The 20,047-nt window shown below is 34.1% G+C and overlaps 2 protein-coding genes across 2 annotated transcripts; one reads left to right on the forward strand and one right to left on the reverse strand.

The window, feature by feature from the left end:
- The first annotated feature begins 8,547 nt into the window (after window positions 1–8,547).
- Window positions 8,548–10,221, forward strand: LOC107786078 (uncharacterized). Its single transcript, XM_016607511.2, has 4 exons — window positions 8,548–8,972; window positions 9,194–9,312; window positions 9,615–9,730; window positions 9,832–10,221. The coding sequence occupies exons 1-4, from the start codon at window positions 8,639–8,641 to the stop codon at window positions 10,079–10,081; spliced, it is 819 nt and encodes a 272-aa protein (XP_016462997.1). The 5' UTR covers window positions 8,548–8,638; the 3' UTR covers window positions 10,082–10,221.
- A 410-nt stretch (window positions 10,222–10,631) lies between these two features.
- LOC107786077 (serine/threonine-protein kinase D6PKL2-like) lies at window positions 10,632–14,977 on the reverse strand. Its single transcript, XM_016607510.2, has 3 exons — window positions 14,738–14,977; window positions 12,922–13,939; window positions 10,632–12,104 (listed from the first exon to the last, which is right to left on the reverse strand). Exons 2-3 carry the CDS (start codon window positions 13,860–13,862, stop codon window positions 11,228–11,230), a joined length of 1,818 nt encoding a protein of 605 aa, XP_016462996.1. The 5' UTR covers window positions 13,863–13,939; window positions 14,738–14,977; the 3' UTR covers window positions 10,632–11,227.
- Between the last annotated feature and the right edge of the window lie 5,070 nt (window positions 14,978–20,047).

The following is a 20,047-nucleotide window of genomic DNA, read 5'->3' on the forward strand; positions in this document are numbered from 1 at the left end:
ATTCGTACTAACGTCCCTTTTGCTTCGGGATGCTACGTTTCATGCCCGCAGGTCCCGATAGACAGGTCGAGAGCCCTCCAAGTAGGCTATCAGCTCAGCGGAAGATGTTGGTGCGCTCCATTTACTTCGGAGTTGCTCGTTTGGTTAGTATGATTTAAACGTGTATTGTTGGTATGGCGGGACTCTGTCCCGACCTTTATGACATTTATGTATTCTTAGAGGCTTGTAGACATATGTCGTGTACGTAAAATATTGTACGACCTTGTCGGCCTATGTTTTGACTTTATAAGGGATTATGTTGGCCTATTAGGCCCGGATGCCACGTGTATCTGATGATGTAATAAGGAAGATACGTTACGTTGGTACTCGATCGAGTAAGGTACCGGGTGCACGTCGCGGCCCATCGGTTTGGGTCGTGACAAATAGGATGAGGGAGAAAACAAAAGTGGATTTGAACTTTTATAAAAAATCATTTTGTAAAGAGTGGACTATCAAGAATATACAAAAAGTTTGTCTTGTCTCCTTTGTTTGATTTCATTATATAACATTCCTATTTAGTTCACAATATCCAAGAAAACATAGTTCACTTCCATTTTCTGCTGTCACACGTTGTAGTTAGAGGAAGGAATCATCCATCTCATCCAACATTTGGGTGATACTCCCTCCGTTTCAATTTAAATGAGGTTCTTTGACTTGACACAAAGTTTAAGAAAAAAAAAGACTTTTGAATAAAATGAAGGTGTGGCTATAAATGAAAGTTTAAGAAAAGCTTTATGGGGCCTTGGTAATTGTGTGGCTATAAAAGCTTCTTATTAAGGGTAAGAGTGGATAAAATAAAAAGTTTAAAGTTAAATTATTTTCAAATATAGAAATATGTCATTTTTTTTAAAACGGACTAATAAGGAAAATGTGTCATTTAAATTAAAACAGAGGGGATAGTAAATAACAATAGCTAGGTTAACGCTTCAGCACTGTAACTTTCTATGTACATATCCCTGTTAAGATCGAAATAATCAGGTATTGCGGGAACTAGTAAAGCAATTGAATGACGATAAATCTAACAACAAAAGAGAAATCTACCAAAAGAGGCACAAACATTTAACATGGTTCGGTCGATTGACCTACATCCACGTGCGAAGATGAACAATCCATTATATATAATAAAAGAGAGTACAAAATATCAAGAGAACAACCTCACGAAGAGGCAAACACAGGTGATATACTAACACTTGTCCCATAAAGTTCTCCCCCTAAACATGACTCTCAAACCCCGTATGGCTACATTACGGATGCTAATGAATGAGAAGGAAGGATCCTCAAGAAAAGGACTAGCCAAATATGGAAGAATTATAATTTTCATCTACAAAAAGAAAAACCCAATTATGAAAAATATGTTGCCCTTTCCTTCAACAGATAGGAAATCAAATATGGTAAGAAAATTAGGACAACACCAAACAATCCTTATATTTGGTATAGTAGTTTAATGAAGGATACACCTCCCAAGAATTTATTAAGTTTCTTCTCGAGACAAAGACATGAATCTTTACTGCACGAGTAGGGCCGGAGCTCGGATACGGATTCGATTGAACTCAGTAGCTTTTGTTCAAATAGTATATTTGTATTAAGCAATTTATTAAATATGCATAAAAAATTAAATTTATGAACTCAATTATTAGTCGTTAATTATCGTTCTGAAATCCAGAACCCATAAACTTGATCCTCATTTCGCTTTTGTGCCCGAGAATACTAATAGATTGTGGTGAAGGTAAGAATTTCATTAAGGAGATTAAAAAAGATCTTTTATATATATATAATTCAGTAAAGTGAATTCAGTTAAACCTCATTTAGGATATTTGGCCCCACCAGGCCACCACCATTAGTATTACCGAAAACTAGTGTTCAAATTGTTTCAGTATGTTATAAAATAAAGACTTTAAAGTAAAAAATCAAAGACAAGTGTAGTGAGAGAGATTAATTATTCAACTTCAAATTCATCTACATAATAAACTGAAATCTCTTCTATTTATAGAAGAAAGGAAGCTGTTGTGTAAGCTGCTACTACAAGTTGATGTGTAAACTGCTATTACAAGTTGTTGTGTAAGCTGCTACGTAAGCTGCTGTGTAAGCTGATACTATAAGCTGCTGTGTAAGTTGCTACTATACCAAATATGGATAATCTTCTATTGAGAGTAATGTGTATCCATAACGGAGTACTGAAAGGATAAGCTCATTGTACCGGGTATAGATAATCTTCTATTGGGGGTAATATTTATCCATAATGGAGTACTGAAAGGATAAGTTCATTGTGCCCGGTATGGATAATCTTCTACTAGGGGTAATGTTTATTCATAACCGAGTATCGAAAGAATAAGCTTATTATACCCGGTATGAGTAATCTTCTACCGGAGGTAATGTTTATCTATAATCGGGTACCGAGTGATAAGCTTCTTCAGGAGGCTTATTTCCAATAGGGTACTAAATAGATAAACATATTTACGACGGAGTCTCATATGGATAAGCTTCTTCAGGAAGCTTATTTACAACGGAGTACTAAATGAACATCCATAATATAATATATTTATAACACTCCCCCTTGGATGTTCATTAAAAGATAATATGCCTCATTAAAACCTTACTAGAAAAAACCTTGTGGAAAAAAAAATTCAGTGAAGGAAAAAAAGTACACATATTTAGTAATACGTATTGATGGTTGCCTCATTAAAAACCTTATAAGGAATACCCTGAGGGAAAAACCTTAGTAAGGAAAAAGAGTACAACGCGTATTTTACTCCCCCTGAAGAAAACCTTATTTCAAATATTTGAGTGTCCGCATTCCAATCTTGTATACCATATTCTCAAAAGTTGAAGTTGGTAAAGACAATCTGCTGGATTGTCACTTGAACTAATTTGATGCACATCAATGTCACAATTTTCCTGAAGATCATGTGTGCAGAATAATTCTGGTGAAATATTCTCCGTTCTATCTCCTTTTATAAATTCTTCCTTTAATTGGGCTATGCATGCAATATTGTCTTTGTATAATATTGTGGGTCTTTTATCACATTTCAACTCACATGTTTCTCGAATGAATCACTGATCTCAACCATATGCACTCCCTCCTTGCCTGTTTGAGATCGCGTTTTATGGGGATCAGATAAATAACCTGCATCTGCATAATCAATACGATCTGCACCACTTTTGTTAGCATTAGTAAGATAAATAAGTGCACCAACAACACTGAGATAGAGTATTTCAGGACCAAGGAGTTCCTCATCCTCTCCTGGAGGTTGGAACAGATCCTTATTCACTTCAAGTGATTGAATACCCATTGGTGTACTTAATGGGTGCACTTTATCCATGTAAAAGCATTTTTAAGACCCTTTTGGAGCTCTTCTGGCATTCCAATAAGATTTATGTCATTAACATAAATAATAAATATAACAAATTCTGATGACATTTTTTTTATATTAAAATATATGTACAAATAATATCATTTATCTAACCTTCTTTCAGCAAATTTTCACTGAGGCGATTATATCACATGCGCCCAGATTGCTTTAAACCGTACAAAGATCTTTGTAATTTGATCGAGTACATTTTTCAAGACTTTGAATTATATGATTCAAGCATTTTAAATCCTTCAGGGATCTTCATATAGACTTAATCAAATGAGTCATATAGGTTATGCCTTGCATTTAAATGTCATGATATCTCCAGGTGTATGGACTACAGGTCCGATCCTCACAAACGTTTACAATATTGTGCACTATATTGTATCAAATATATCATCGACGATCATTTTGTATTGGTTCCTAAGTGACATAACTTGTTGAGATCTCATCACTTTCTTTATTTCAGGTACCTGAACTTCTTCTGGAGTTTCATGAAATGTTATGTCGTGAGCTCTTCTAGAGCTCATTTCCTCCTCATTATGATCATTAGCTCATATAATTTTTTAAGGATTGTTACTTTTGAAACCAATCGGTTTACTACGCTTTATGCGTGAAGTAAACTTTATCCTTTAGAGATTTTAATTTTAATAGGAGCACTTACAGCTGAAATATGATATTTAATTTTGGATCAGCAAATGCTTCTGACATTTGACTTGAATTATCTTCTGAGTGAGTATCATATTAATGATAATTCGATTAATATAACATATTTTCGAGTTGTTTATTCTATCCCCTAAATGTTAGAAAAACTAACATATATCCCAAATCTTTTTTGGGAAACCCTTTGTGCTTTGTGGTACAGAAATTAATCATATACCACGCATCAAAAGTTATTAGATAATAAAAATATTTGGTTTCTGATCCTAAACCAATTGTGAGGGGAGGACTTATCATATATTGTTGGTCTGATGCATACAAGTGCTGCTATATGCAATTTAGAAAATCTTAGACCAACACATGAAGCTTTGTTCTCATAAGCAATGGTTTAACCATTAATAAGAGGGTATTCAATGCTAAACCAGCTTGGATATAAACCAGTATTATAAAGATGAACTGTTTTGATTTCATAATCTGAAATTATGCTCTTAATCGAGAAAAGCAATTCCAAATGTCAAACTGCAGGTTGACAATAATTACACATGTAACCATATCATATGTGCATCTATAAGTGGTTCATATGATAGGTGAACGGGCCCATATGCACCTTTTATATTTTTCAGAATTAGGGGTCTTAGTCCCAACTTTAGCTGGTATAATCAATTTATTATGAGAACAAGCAACACATGAGAATTCCTGAAGAATCTTCTAGTTCTTCAGTATATACTTATCTGAATTCTCAAATAGCTCATTTAAAAATGGCAAATAAAAACTTCAAGTTTATCATGGCATGTGTTATCTCTTAGTAAACTTCTGGTTTACTATGGCATAAACTTTTGCTTTAGTAAACTTCTGATTTACTGTGATACATGATATAGTACAAATTAAAGAATATGACGGGTAACGTCTCACATACATATTATTTTACCCCTTATGATTGTGGAAACATGAAGATTATCAATCTTCCAATCATTTGTAGTCTCAATATGATAGTCATTTGTATTAGTAAACTTCAGGTTTACTACAACATATATTTTGACCACAATCATATAATATGAATGACATATTTGTATACAAGCTCTTCGAGAGCCTTCATTTATTATCCACAATCTAATATTTATCGGACACTACTGGTGTCATGTGTCTTCTAGACAAACAGTTAGCTCTTCGGGAGCTTTTGATAAATTTTGTACTACCAAATATTGCTCATACACTTTTGGTGTCATGAGAGAAAATTATAAACAAATGAACAATAGAAAGACAATACTAAATTTATAAATGTAAAAGATTAAGAATTTCAGTATTTCTACCACCAACTTTGTGACAAATATCTCCTTTAGGGAGAAACACCATTAACATCTGAATATTTTATATCAAAGTTGTAACCACCTAGTCATTACACTCTTCAGGGAAAGATATATGAGTTGTTATTTCGGGAAACTCGATAACTAATCATAACATATTAATGTGGTTGTAGTAGAAAGCATCCTACAAGAATGCTTTTGCCTTAGAATGATACTTAATAAAATTATCCAAGATATTTTACGTACAACACGTACGTGCGGTAATGATCTTTATGCCACAAGAATAATATTTATATCCTCTGTTATTCTAGCTCTTTAGGAGGTGAGTTGTGGTATTTCTTCATTCACTCCAGGGAATGAAAATGTGCTTCAAAATAACTTTGAATTGTTCATTATTTTATTTAAGCACAGAAAGACACAGTTTCATAATATTTTCCTGCTTCAGGAGAAAATTTCAAGTGTTTTATTACTTCAGGAGCAAATTAAAATACGAAATATTGAGTATATATTCCCTCAATCATATTACCTCTTCTAGAGGTGAATTGTAATATATTCACATCAAAAGCGCGTTTATATTTACTAGCTTTATTAATATTATCACATTCACTTCAGGAAATGGATTAATATTTATCAAAAGTTCTCATCCTTCAGGGAATGGAACATAATTATCTGAACGCGCATTAATTACACAAATTGTGTGATAAAGCTCTTTTACGATAATGCTACTTCAGGAGCAAATTGAGGCATGCATGTACTATAGAGAATATTTCTCTAGCTTATCTTCAATTGTAACCATAGAAAGCCTAAATTATTACTTTTGGTGGTCATAGGCATATACCACTTCTGGTGATTAACAAAATTTAGTTACAATGAGATATACAAAACATAATCATTTCTGGTGATTATATATTTCTTGCAAACTCTGCTGGAGTTTAAGTGGATCTAACAATGTTATCCACTTTATAATCATTTATTATGATAATACGGATAGAAACAAATACCAAAATAGGTAGTGTATACGTAGCATATAACCAAGCAAACGACGATAAAGATATTAAACCAAATATAAGCAAAAGGCTCAAATTACTTCACACAAATTTGGCCACTCCAGAAGTAAGTGATATCCACATCTCTATCGCCAAGAAGAAAAGTTCACCACCTCAAGGATATAATCTGCCTTATGATGTTCGGAATGAACCAGATCTACCACGGATGTAAGAGCGTCGCCATACATCGGAGATGAACACTGAAATAGAAATTAAATTTGAAGTAAGTGCTCAAAATGGCAGAGTCTCATGCTGATAACGTGTTATAAAATAAAGACTTTAAAGTAAAGAAATCAAAGACAAGTGTAGAGAGAGAGAGAGAGAGAGAGAGAGAGATATTTATTATTCAACTTCAAATTCATCTACATAATGAACTGAAATCTCTTCTATTTATAGAAGAAAGGAAGCTGATGTGTAAGCTGCTACTACAAGTTGTTGTGTAAGCTGCTACTACAAGTTGCTGTATAAGTTGTTACTGCAAGCTGCTGTGTAAGTTGCTATGATACCAGATATGGATAATCTTCTATTGAGAGTAATGTTTATCCATAACGGAGTACTGAAAGGATAAGCTCATTGTACCAGGTATAGATAATCTTCTATTGTGGGTAATATTTATCCATAACGAAGTACTGAAAGGATAAGCTCATGGTACCCGGTATGGATAATCTTCTACTGGTGGTAATATTTATTCATAACCGAGTATCGAAAGGATAAGCTTATTATACCCGGTATGAATAATCTTCTACCGGGTAATGTTTATCCATAACCGGGTACCGAAGTGATAAGCTTCTTCAGAAGGCTTATTTCCAATAGAGTACTAAAGAGATAAACATATTTACGGCGAATTCCCGTATGAATAAGCTTCTTCAGAAAGCTTATTTACAATGGAGTACTAAATGAACATCCATAATATAATATATTTATAACACATTACAAATATTCATTAGATTTATTGTCGAAGCGTTTTTCTGATCAATTCCGGCAATTAATATATTCCAGTCAATATAGCATATTCACTGCGATTCTCACACAAGTTTCAACTAGTCTGACTCATTAAATAATCGAGACAAATTATATCATAAGCAAAATGCATTGACTTTGGACAATTTCTTGTTATTTGAGGCGCCAAGATGCTGTTAGCTATTCGCATATTCTTTTGGAAGTCTCTATTACGATAACGTCCCGACATTTAATAAAAAGGTTTTTTTTTAACATTTAATTAATAAAAAGGTTCAACAACCAATTATTAGATGTTCTGAACAAAGTAAGTATTTACCTTTTCTTTTTTCTTTAAAGGGGTTACGTTAAATTACATGTATAACAACTTAATCTAAAGTAGTTGAGGTTTATCTATTTTAGATGATTTATTATAATCTACACTATTTTTATGCTACTGTTAAGCTATTCTTACCCTCCTTCTATTCGAGCTTAGATCATCTATTTTCTTTCAATAAGGACCATTCAGACGTTACTGTATCACGAATGGTCTCCCTCTGTAATAATGTTTTTGTTTAATTATTAATATAATCGTATATATTAAAAAAATAAAAGGTCACTTTTTAACTATTAATATAATCTTATATATAAATAAAATAAAACACTTTTTTCATAATTTAAATTGTTTTTTTTTTTTGAGAAATTATAGTAATTTAACTTGAAAAATAATGACATCATTAACAGCCAGCTCATGAAATAGATTATCTTATGTGGGACTTATAAATCCGAGAGTGCTAAGTAAATGAGAGGTTCAATTTTAAGGTAAATTCACAAATGATCACCTAATTATACTTTCTTTCTTTTTTGCATCAAAGTCATCATAATTGGTGACACACTTATACGTTGTTTGGCCAAGCTCACCTTATTTTTCTCAAAAGATTTTACGCTATTAAGAGATTCTTACATGTTATGTGTAGCTTCCCAATATTTTCAGCTACTAATGTATGATTTTATTCGCACGCCAAAAAGTAAACTTCCGATGGACGTAAATATTTTTTTTGCTCTAAGTGTCACATCCCACATTGTTTCACTTTTTTAAAAACAAATGACCTTTGGGGAAACCAAAATTGCTCACTTACATCATTAATTTATTTTTATAAAAATGTCTCATTTGGTAGTAGCCTTTTCCTACACTTGTCTGTCTGAGTTTTTTCAAACAGAAATTTTTTGGAAGCAAATAACAAAGGACAAGACAAAGTGGGATCATCATCTTGATTTCATTAATTTGTAGTCGATAAAAACAATGAATGGGAAAAATGGCAACAATTTGGTCAATGAAATTGAAGAATTAGAAGAAGAGGAGAAATATTATTATTCAACAAGTGATTTATTTGAAATAGATCATGGAGGTGAAGTGGAAGGGAGTTTATTTTCCTTTGACTTTAATAATAAAGGAGATCATGATATTGTTTATGTTGTTGTTGGGAATAATAATGCTGCTAATACAAACAAGATTAGCCTGGAATCAAGTATTGATGCATTGTTTTGGACTCTCAAACATGGTGTAATCAATCCAAATTCTGCCATTGTTTTCCTCATTCATATCTTTCCTCAAACCAAGCTCATCCCTACTCCTTGTAAGCTCTCTCTCTCTCTCTCTCCTTGCTAAAGTCAAGGTTATAAATGGCCTCAAAATATAAGAGAGGGTAAAATTAAAATATTTCGTTTAATAGAGGAATATTTTCTATTTCCTTTTTTACAAAAAGAAAAATTATTTGAATTTAGATTTAATTTAGTTTATTGTGCTCTGTAAACTCTCAAAATCTGATAAATGTTTAATGATATGGTGATATAACAGTGGGAATGATTCCAATAGACCAAGTGAATGAAGTGCAGCAAGAAAGCTATATGGCTCAAGAAAGAAGCAAGAGAAGGCAGTTTCTCCAAAAGTTTGTTGACATCTGCTCTGCTTCCAAGGTGCACAAATAAACTGCACATAATTTTTTATATTTGCCTATAGCATGTTAGCAACTTGCAGAAACAACAGTGAGGCGCCGCATAGCTCAAGGGTGATCAGTTGAACATCCTTTGCCGCAAAATTATAACAATAACGTAGTGGTATTTTCACAAGTGGGGTCTGGAAAAGGGACGATGTATGCAACCTTAATCCTAACCCGACCCTGGAAGAGAGACTATTTCCGATACCCTTACTTTCCACAAAATTATACTGTATATATAGGTCAGATATTACTTTATGACATGTATGCCACTTTCAACAGGTTAAAGTGGACACTTTACTAATTGAGAGTGACATAGAAGCCAAAGCTATACTGGACCTCATTCCCATCTGCAACATAAGAAAGCTGGTTCTTGGTACTTCTAAAGCCAATCTCAAGTATGAACAAAATTCACTTAACTTATACTCCACTGCACTCCAGTTTTAAGCTGCTTTCCATTTCTCATCTTCCTAATAATGTTCTTGCATTCATCTGATAGGAAAATGAGATCTAGAAGAGGTAACGGAACGACTGATCAGATATTACAAAATGCACCAGAATTCTGTGAGGTTAAGATCATATGTGAAGGCAAGGAAGTTGTAGAGCTACAGATGTTTGAATCTCCTTCTCTCCGGAACTCCAATGGCAGTGCAACGTCCATTGAAGGCCACATCCAGATTCAGAATCAAGAAGTCAAGAATGAATCCATTGGATGTGGAGGATGTTTTGGAGCCAAGGTCATGTCTTAGATTTATAGTTCATAGTATCCTACCAAAGACTTGAAATATGTAAATATCTATCACCAAACAACTGGTTTTCACAAGCATCTCCCTTCTTTATCATACCATAAATTACATGTTACTATTAACAGTTACTGTACATTCAGGAAGTAATACACCAATGTATCATTTACAAAGTACATCTTTATTTTCCCCATTTTTCACTTCTTCCTGCTAAGATCCTAATAAACAATGGCTGCTTTTGTAGACATTGCAAAAGTGGCTGATTTCCTAACCCCAATGAAAAGGGAAGCCCGGTGCACTCAGCTCCCGTTATGCGCGGGGTCCGAGGAAAGGCCGAATCACAAGGGTATATTGTACACAGCTTTACCCTGCAGAAATGCAAAAGGCTGTTTCCACGGCTCGAACCCGTGACCTTGACCTCCTGGTCGCATAGCAGCAATTTTACCAATTACGCTAAGCTCCCTTTCATTTCCTAATCCCGTGGATAGGGAATAATGTGGCTAAAGATATACTGATATTGTTGCCTGATATTTAAGGAATGACAAGGAAAAGCAAAAAAGAGAACTCCCTCCTTTTCTTCTAAATAAGCCAAAAAGCAAATAGTACACAGAAGAAAGTAAAAGATAGCAAATTCACTGTGGTCTAAATGTCTAGAAATACACCAACATCCAAAAGTATGGTTGTCGCATAACTTAAGATTGAATCTAAACTTTCTCACACTATACTGTACCTTTGGGTTGGAATACAAATTCTAGCTAGTATCCAAAAGCAATATACAATCGTCTTGCTTGACTATGGTCATGTGGCCAAAAACAGTTTCCTGTTCATGGCATGCCATATCACCTAAGCCACGCGCTGAATTTGAGTAATCCAATTGCATACCTCTAAAACTCCTTATACTGGAATACACTCACCTTTTACCGTTTGGACACCCTTGTAAATACGGAGACTGAAAATGGCTGGCAGCTCTAGCTTGAAGCATGTAGGGATTCACAGATAATAAGGTCTGACACTGTTATGGATAGTAACGACGGGACCCTGCTCATATACCATTTTGATAAGAAGAACCAGCCATCCTGATCACTAGCAATCCCTGAATTCAGGATTTGTTCTCCACCAATTCAGAAAAATTACCAGTCACGCTAATATTTACTAGAAGAAATCAAATTCGAGGTAGTTATCAGAACCCTTTTGGCTGGGAGGAACTGCGGCAAGAGCAGTCTTTTGATTTGTAGATGCTGCTGGAATTGGTAGTCTCTCAAATTCAACAGGTTTGGGGACATCGGGAGGGGTAGCACAGCGTATTAGTGCCCAGTTAACCCCTTCGAAGAAAGGGTGTTGTTTTATCTCAGTTGCCCCTCTTTTGTATGCTAATCTGTTCTGTGGTTCTTTTATGAGTAAACCCCTAATCAGATCCCTTGCCGCAAAACTAACAACTGGTGATTCTGGAAATCTAAGAGGTTGCCCCACTACATTGAACAGTGTAGCTCGGTTACCAGATCCTTTAAATGGAGTTTTACCAAACAAGAGCTCATAGAGAAAGATCCCAAAAGTCCACCAATCCACTGCACTTCCATGACCTTCACCTTTGATAATCTCCGGTGCCAAGTATTCATGAGTTCCCACAAATGACATAGAGCGAGCGGCAGTAGGTTCTGCCATAAGTTCTGGTAATGGCCTAACTTGGTTGCCGGTATCATTTTTGGGTTTCCGATCCTTCTTGGACTTACTGGAAAAGAGGCGACGAGAGAAGCATGTTGTAGGAACAACACATGATGGTTGAATGCAGGAAGGTTCAATGCAAGCCGGCTGGACACAGTAACCAGAGTTCTTCCTCAGAGGATCCGACTCCAGGGATGATGTCTTGACCAGCGTTGGGCTAAAAGCACAACAAAGCGATAGGTCAAAGTCCGAGAGCATTATATGTCCATCTTCTCTAACAAGGACGTTTTCTGGCTTAAGGTCGCGGTAGATAATCCCAAGCATATGGAGATACTCTAGAGCTAGAAGGACCTCAGCAACATAAAATCTGAAAATGGAAAAAGTTAACATTCAGTAACATAGACCGTGTCAATAAAACGCTTGATATAGCAAAGAGTATTCTCTTTGCACAGGAAGCAATAGCCTGTATTTCTTAGCTAAACTATTATTCTAGTAGAACCAAAGGACAATTTTGTTTGCTGGAGAGAAAATTAAAATTTCATTTGTAATCTCTAAAATGAATCCTTGGAATATGAGCAAGAATCCAAACTCCCTAAAGGAGAAAGAAGGAAAGGAAATTTGGTAACTTGGTGGCGAGACAAAAAAACAATTGAAAAGTCTGAACATGAAAAACAAATGGCATCACGTGCAATGGACTTATTACTCAACAAAGGTAAATTGACAACCAAGACTTTCTCAAAACTGCAAAAGATTCTCCTAGAACCTTGGTAAGGGAAAGCGGGTAGTTATTTCCTCTAAGCTTCCAACAAAATTTAAAGGCACTTGTGCATTATGTCACTCGTACAGCATCATAAGGCTCAAAGTGCACTTGACTACATAAATATACCTGCTCCAAATACCAGTAGAGTATATCCTAGGAACTGAAAGAAGAAACTGTTAACTTATTGCCTAAACTTCAGGGTATAATTCAAAAACTGTGAAAGCGACATCTGGAGATAACAAATTAGAGGAACTTTCACATAAGAGCAACAACTAAACTACTTTGTTGAAACAGCCTTCTTCAATGATGGATCTACGACTGGAATTTCTAGAATAATGTTACTCAAAAATAGTAAAACAATATGGAAATCAGAAAGTAGTAGTAGGAAAAATCGTATCACCAAAAAACTGAAAATAGGTCATACTTCACTGCTTGTTCAGAAAAATGTTTCCCCGACTGTCTCTGCCTAAGACTATGTAGATCCCCTCCGGGGCAGAATTCCATGACCAAACACGAAAACTTGTCAGTCTCAAAGTGGCTGTAGAGAGACGGAAGAAAAGGATGGTCGAGGGATTGTAAAATTTCTCTTTCTGTCTGAGCACGAAGAAGCTTCTTGCGGCCGGCTAGAGATGCTTTATCCATGACTTTCATAGCAAAGTAACACTTGGTTCCACTCAGTTCAGCCAAGTAAACACTCCCAATATCTCCACAACCCAACCTTTTCAGTAGTCTGAAATGGCTCAAACCTAAGCTACCATCTTTAGATCGGACAGCTTGGATAGCTTCCCATCTCAAGTCATTTGTTTTGTGGGGTTTGTTTATACTGCTGCTAAAACTGCTGAAGCTGCTTTCGTCACTCACATCAGTGCTGGTGCTTCCTCTGCACATGCTGCTCTTTCCACTCTCAACCAAATCAGCACGATCACTAGTTTTGGCTAGACTACTTGTACCATCGCTGACTTTAGCAGAAACTGAACTGTTCTTTCCACTAGTTTGCTCAGATGTTTTCTTTTCTTGATCCGTAGAAGATTCAAGTGAGCTTCTAGTTCCATTTGCTTCATGTCGCGCAGGTGTCAACACATTCTGAATATCAGTGGGAGCATCTTTAGATTTATCAATTGACAGATCATTGGACCCTTTTGGACTATAGTTAGCTGACTTTTTATCATTCAGGGCCCCATCTACATCATGTGTTGTAATCTTACCAGATTCCGGCAATTTATCAGAAAGAGCAAGGCTAAGTTCATTCATTTTTGACACCTGTGTAAGAAATGACCTAGAATCATTTGTTTCTTCTGTTTGTCGAGCCGAAACAGCTTTTTGTTTTGGTTCAATGGAAGCTCTAGCACCAAAGTTTGAAGCCATCAGTTACAGAATGATACAGAAGAATAAGTTACCAACTACGACACCGTTCTCTGTCAGCCATTCTAATCGCCATTATCCTGCAAACCGGACGAAAAAATTACCATTAAAAAGAGAACTACATAGTCTAAAAATTGGTTCAGATTAAGTCTCTTAGGTATTACTTCTGAAAGAAAATGCATTTGCACTTATCAAAAAGGGGAAAACAGTGGTTTCCTTTTGTTTCCCACCCGGTGTCCGATACCCAATTTGGGGCTCGACTAATCCGGATTTGCACCGAAAAGACCCATTTTGAAGGGTAAACAGTATTTTCCAACAAATTATGTTTATTGGGGTGGTTAAAGTATTCCTTCATGTGTAATCAGAGGTATCGGGTTCGAGCCAACAGAATTTGTTGGACAGAACTGATCAGCTAAGTACTAGATCAGCTCCAAATCAGGAAATCAACTAAAGATCTCTCAAGCACATTTGCATGCAGAACCTTATACTATTTATAAAGGATATAAATGGAAAGCTACGAGATACAGAAAATGAACAATCAGAACCAGATAGCCAATTCTACTTGACCATAAATGGAAAGCAGAAAATCCAATAAAAAACAGAAAAATATATATTTAACAAGAAACTAAGTAAACTTGCCACATAAAAAGTAAATCAAGTCAGCAACCCATAAATTAACAGAAGACAGTGGATTCATTATAATTTAACAAATCTGTGAACATGATTAAGGGTAAATTAGATAAAAATCAGATCTTGATCAAGATTAAAACTTTCAGCACATCCCCAAATCAGATCCTTAAGAAAAAAAAAATAACCCCAGGTGAAAAAACTGAATCTTGACATGTAAAATGGGTAAATTGCAACAACAAGATAAGTACCTGAATAATTACAATATACCCTTTAAACCCAAGTTGAAGACTTAGCTTTAACTGTGAAAGAATAATAGAGTGTAGAGGAAAGAATGGTCTTTGTAGCTTCCTCCAGTTTAGGACTGTAGCAGCAGCTCGAGAGAGAGAGAGAGAGAGAGACGCTTTGGACTATTAGGAGAAAATGAGGAAGAGGGGTCAAACAAATGCTAAAGCAAAAAACACTTTTTTCTTTGATGAAGGGACTTATTTAATTAAAAAGGTCTAAATTTATTTATATACTATAATTAATCTTTTCCTCCATTTCACTTTTGGTCTATTTTTTTTAATAACTGTAGTGTCCCAAAGGCGGATCCAGGATTTATATCCTATGGGTTCAATTTTAAGGTTTTTAGTATTTAACTCATTATATTTTTAAAGTTATGGGTTCAAATCTACTTTTTTGTAATTATATTAAATTTTTACTCCGCGTCGAAAGTTATGGGTTCAATTGAACCCGTAGATACAACACTGCATCCGCCCCTGTAGTGTCGGATCAGCTTGCGTACACCAACAACAACAATTACAATCGGTTGAATCTCACAAGTAGGATCTAGAGAAGGTATTGTATATTTAGGCCATGTTCCTACCCTGGAAAGGTAGAAAAGTTATTTCCGAAAATTTTTCGGCTCAAGAAAGAGAAAAGAAACAATAGAAACAAGTAATATCAACAAATAGGCTAGAAACCATCTTGTGTGCACCACCACTAATAAATCACCTAGCGTTTTATCTCTGCTAGAATTTGAACATGAGACTTCGTAGTTTGCAGTCTATTCATATTGACCACCAGGTCACGTCCTTGCCCGCCATATTTGATTTATTGATATCTTAGATCTCCTCATATTTTCTTCTATTATTAATGGAACTCCAATATAAGATTGTGATTCAAATTCTGAAAAATTAAGGTTTAAGTTTATATTAATTTTTAATTATGATTTAAAATTACCCTTGAATTCGAGTTTCATTAGGTGTCAAGGGAAAAAAAATATTTGCTGACTATAATATTTAATCATAATTCTAACAAATGATAAAATCGCAAAATTTTCTGATATAATTTTTATTATTTTTCATTTAATATTTAGTAATTTAGGGAAGAAAAGAAAAAAAAATTATTTGGGTTGTTGTGTAGGAGTGAGCGTGTGATTCAATATTTTCATTTATTCTTTTGTAAAATGGGTCCAAACTCCAAAATCCAAAAATCAGTCTTCCTGCTGTCTGCCATGCCATTGCCAATCAATCTGGCCATCAACAGATAGTAAAATGACGCATTTATCCTATTTGTTGGTACCAATCTTTAATGTGCTCTAAATATACATTTTTTATACTTGATGGTTAAATAAAAATAAACAGATAAGGAATATGGTGAAATAATTTATAACTTTTACCTTTTAATTAGAGATTTCGAATTCGAGTCTCTCTCGATTTAATTGAACCAATTGATTTCGTATTTAAAAAAATAGAGATATTTATGTGCTCGGTTGAAAACTTAAGGGGCCAAAGTATATGAAATCATATAGCTGAGGACTAAGTTATGATTCTTTTTTCACTAAAAAAATTGTTTTTCGAGTAATCCTATTTGCATTACTCATAAGCAAATTATACACATCGACTCGGGCGATTTCGAAATATTTGGTTTTAATTTTTATCGGTCATTTTGGATTTATGCAGTTTTTTTTTTTACTTTGGAAACGGATATTCCCGGTAGATTCATAGGTAAGTATTTTTATTTTATATATTTTTTGATAAGGCAGGATATTTGTCGTTATTAGTATTCCTTCCGTCCCATTTTAATTATCGTTTTAGCTCTAGAAAATTGTTTCAAAATAATTGTCACTTTAAAAATTCAGACTAAATTTGTTAATTATTTTCAACTATATCCTTAATAATAAAGAAGTTATAGTACTTTCTAATACTCTCTCCCTTTCACTTTAATTGATTTTTTGTGGTCCATAATATTTGATATTTTTAGATATCAAGAACGAAATGACTTCGCCCTTTAAGTGACAAGGGGGTGAGCCGCTCCAAGCGAAAAGCCATAGTGAATCCTAAACTTGCTCACACTCATCCAAACTAGTCGTAATGCCCTGGAGCCTAGCTACCGACCTGAGGCGCCGACCGTGAAAGCCATAAAGGGACGTTAAACATAATTCTAGAAGGGCCTTCCCGTAAAAATTAAAAAAAAAATCGAGTAAGTGAAAGTTTTTTAGACTAGTCCCACTAAGATGGTGAGGAAACTGACTTTCGAGAGAGCTGCTTTCACCTCGGTAATTACCTAACGGGAGAGAACCGATGCAAATGTAATCCACTTCTTTTTTTCAGAGTTGCTCTTAAAATAAAGAACATAAGAGCATTTGTTATATTTTCAATGAACATAAGAACATAATTAGGGCTAAAAGATCAATTCTTTAATATGTGGCGAAACACCAAAAAATCTATTAAAATGAATTGAAGGGAGCACACTTAATGACTGTAAAAAAACTAAAGCGGTAGTTAAAATAGAACGGACATAGTAAAAAAAAGGAGTAAATTATTCAGCCTTGAAAACTGCAGGGATCTTTTCTGGAAAATAGATTTTTTTTTAAAAACTATATTTAAATTTAGCACTGCCTCCAACGTTGGTCCTTGGATAGTTGTGCTGGAAATGGCGTTTGGTGTTAATATATAACACCTCACTCTTCTTTTCATGGTGTCCTTTCCTTATTTTTTATTTTTAGGTTTAATAGAGGAATATTTATTGTTTAAAAGTTTCTAAGTTATGTTCTAATGGACACCTTTTAAAACAAAAGGTCAGAATTTACATAGAAAGATTTTTTTTTTATTTATAATTCGAATATTGATGGTGTTTAGAATATTGATTTATTTTGTTGTCATGTCAAGTTATATATTGTATCTTTGTGAGAAATTGTCAGCTTGGTGTTTAATAGGTATAATTTGACTTGATTTCATGCGTTCAATAGATATTATCCTTAGTTCAAATATTTAAGTGAAATTTCGTGACAAATTAAGAGATTGGCTATATATTCTGATAAATAAGAAACTAATATATGAGTTGAACTATAACAGACAACTCAACAAGAATTGAATTTGTATGATTTAAATATTATATGTATGCCATATTATATGTCTATTAAAATCTTTGCGTAGTTTCGAAGAAAGATATTTGATTACCTAACTATAACAATATTTGTATAGATTATCATTTAATTATCACTTTTTAAACATCTTATTTAATTAACATTCTACAATTAATTAAAACAACAAGGGTAAATTCAGTGAGAGAAAAAAATAACTAACTTTTTGTTTTTAAATAAGTAAGTAAAAGAGTTCTTTGGCTGAGGTGGGGTTTCTTGTTTTCAGCTATTTTGCTATAGCTGAATTTCTGGTAAATGTCACAAATGCAGTCGACATTGCAATTATGAAATGTCTGGTTTTGGTTTGTTATATTATTATTATCCTTGAATTTTCTCAAATGTATGTAAACAGATTGGACACGTTCTTAAAGACTGCGTGATGTGTTAGGCTATATAATTACGTTGTGAATATTACGTTATAGGTCTTAATCAAAACAATACGTGGTCCTTTAATTTGTACAATTATATTTCAGTAGAATTTTCCAGTGGCATTTCTTTGATTTTTTACTGATTAATTCTTGTCGCGTCATCTTTGTACTAGGGTGTGTTCGGTATAACATGTCATATTTCAGAAAGAAAGAAAAAATTGATTGATTTTAAGTGTTTGGTTATCACAAGGAAGATTCATTCCATCATAATGTAGATAGATTTCCTTCTCCAATAGGCGGAAAAAGACAAGACTACCTATAAAAGTGAAATTATTTACCCTCTCCTACCCATTAAAGAATTTTACCCACTAAATAATTACAACTCCTACCCATTTAATAAATAAACGACAATAACAAAATAACTACCCATGCTTTTAATGCTCTACGTATAAAAACGCAGAAGCTGCTCAAAATTTAAGAAAATTAGCGCACAAACGTGGAAAAACGCAGAAGCTCTTCAAAATTTCAGAAAATTAGCGCACAAAATTGAGATTTCCACTTATCGAAGAGCAGTAAGTGTGAAAAAACAGATCGAAGATGTTGATTCGGATTTTAATTTCGCTGTTCTCTTCAGATTTTGATTTTGATTTCGGAGCTAAACTTCTGAATTTTAGCTGAAAATTCTAATCTGGGTTTGGAGATCTGGAGATCTAGAGGTTTGATTTCGCTGTTGTTTTGTTGAAATTTCGAACACTGTTGATTTCGAACACTGTTGAAATTTGCATTGTTGAGATTTAATTTTGGACATAAAAGTGATTATAACTTTAGAATCATGGAAAATATTCCAATTATGTTGCAACATAGTGGAGAATGGGATGATAACAATAATTTCATAAATTTTCATGTTGATGCAATTCTAATAAAGACCTATTGGAAATTTGAACAACTTCTCAGAGAAATTGTAAAGCAACTGCAAAAGGACAGTAAAACAATAGTTATTCAGTATATTATTGCTCAAGGATATCCACCAATTACAATTTGCAGCGATATGAGTGTTAGTGTTTATATGGAATTGAAAAAATCAAGTGCAGGGATGACAACACTTCCCCCGTGTGTGTCGTTTGCTAAAAACACTATAGCTGCAAGCACCTCCAGTTTCGATGTTGCTCCAATTTCACCAGAAATTGCACAATTTGAAAGCACTGATATGATTACTACGTTTGATGTGCAAGAAGGAGATGACGCCATTTTAGAACTTGATGATGCAAACATCATAACTGATCAATTTCAACAAAATGTTGAAAAAGGACAAATTTACGAAGACAAGAACCTGCTGGCTCTCGTTATGAAACAGTATGCTGTTAGAGAAAAATGTCAATATCGGGTTCATAAATCATGCCCAAGAAGGTTCGTCTGCATGTTTTCAAGTAAAAAAACTATGTGATACCTATATAGTATATAAGTATGCTAAATCAGTATACTATGAGAGTATGGAATTGTATTGGTTTGTCTGTGTTTTTTATCAGTGATGCTGGTATAGTATATAAGTATGCTATATCAGTATACTATGCGAGTATATAACTGTATTCGTTTGTCTTTGTTATTATCAGTAAAACATAATACCAATATAGTATATATATATATAATAAATCAGTATACTATGTGAGTATAGAATTGTGCTGCTTTGTCTATATTTTTTATCAGCAAAATATGATACTGATACAGTATATAAGTATACCAACAAAGTATACCATGTGAGTATATAATTGTACGGATTTTTGTGT

Source organism: Nicotiana tabacum, chromosome 16, assembly GCF_000715075.1.
Source record: "Nicotiana tabacum cultivar K326 chromosome 16, ASM71507v2, whole genome shotgun sequence".
Classification (NCBI taxonomy): domain Eukaryota; kingdom Viridiplantae; phylum Streptophyta; class Magnoliopsida; order Solanales; family Solanaceae; genus Nicotiana; species Nicotiana tabacum.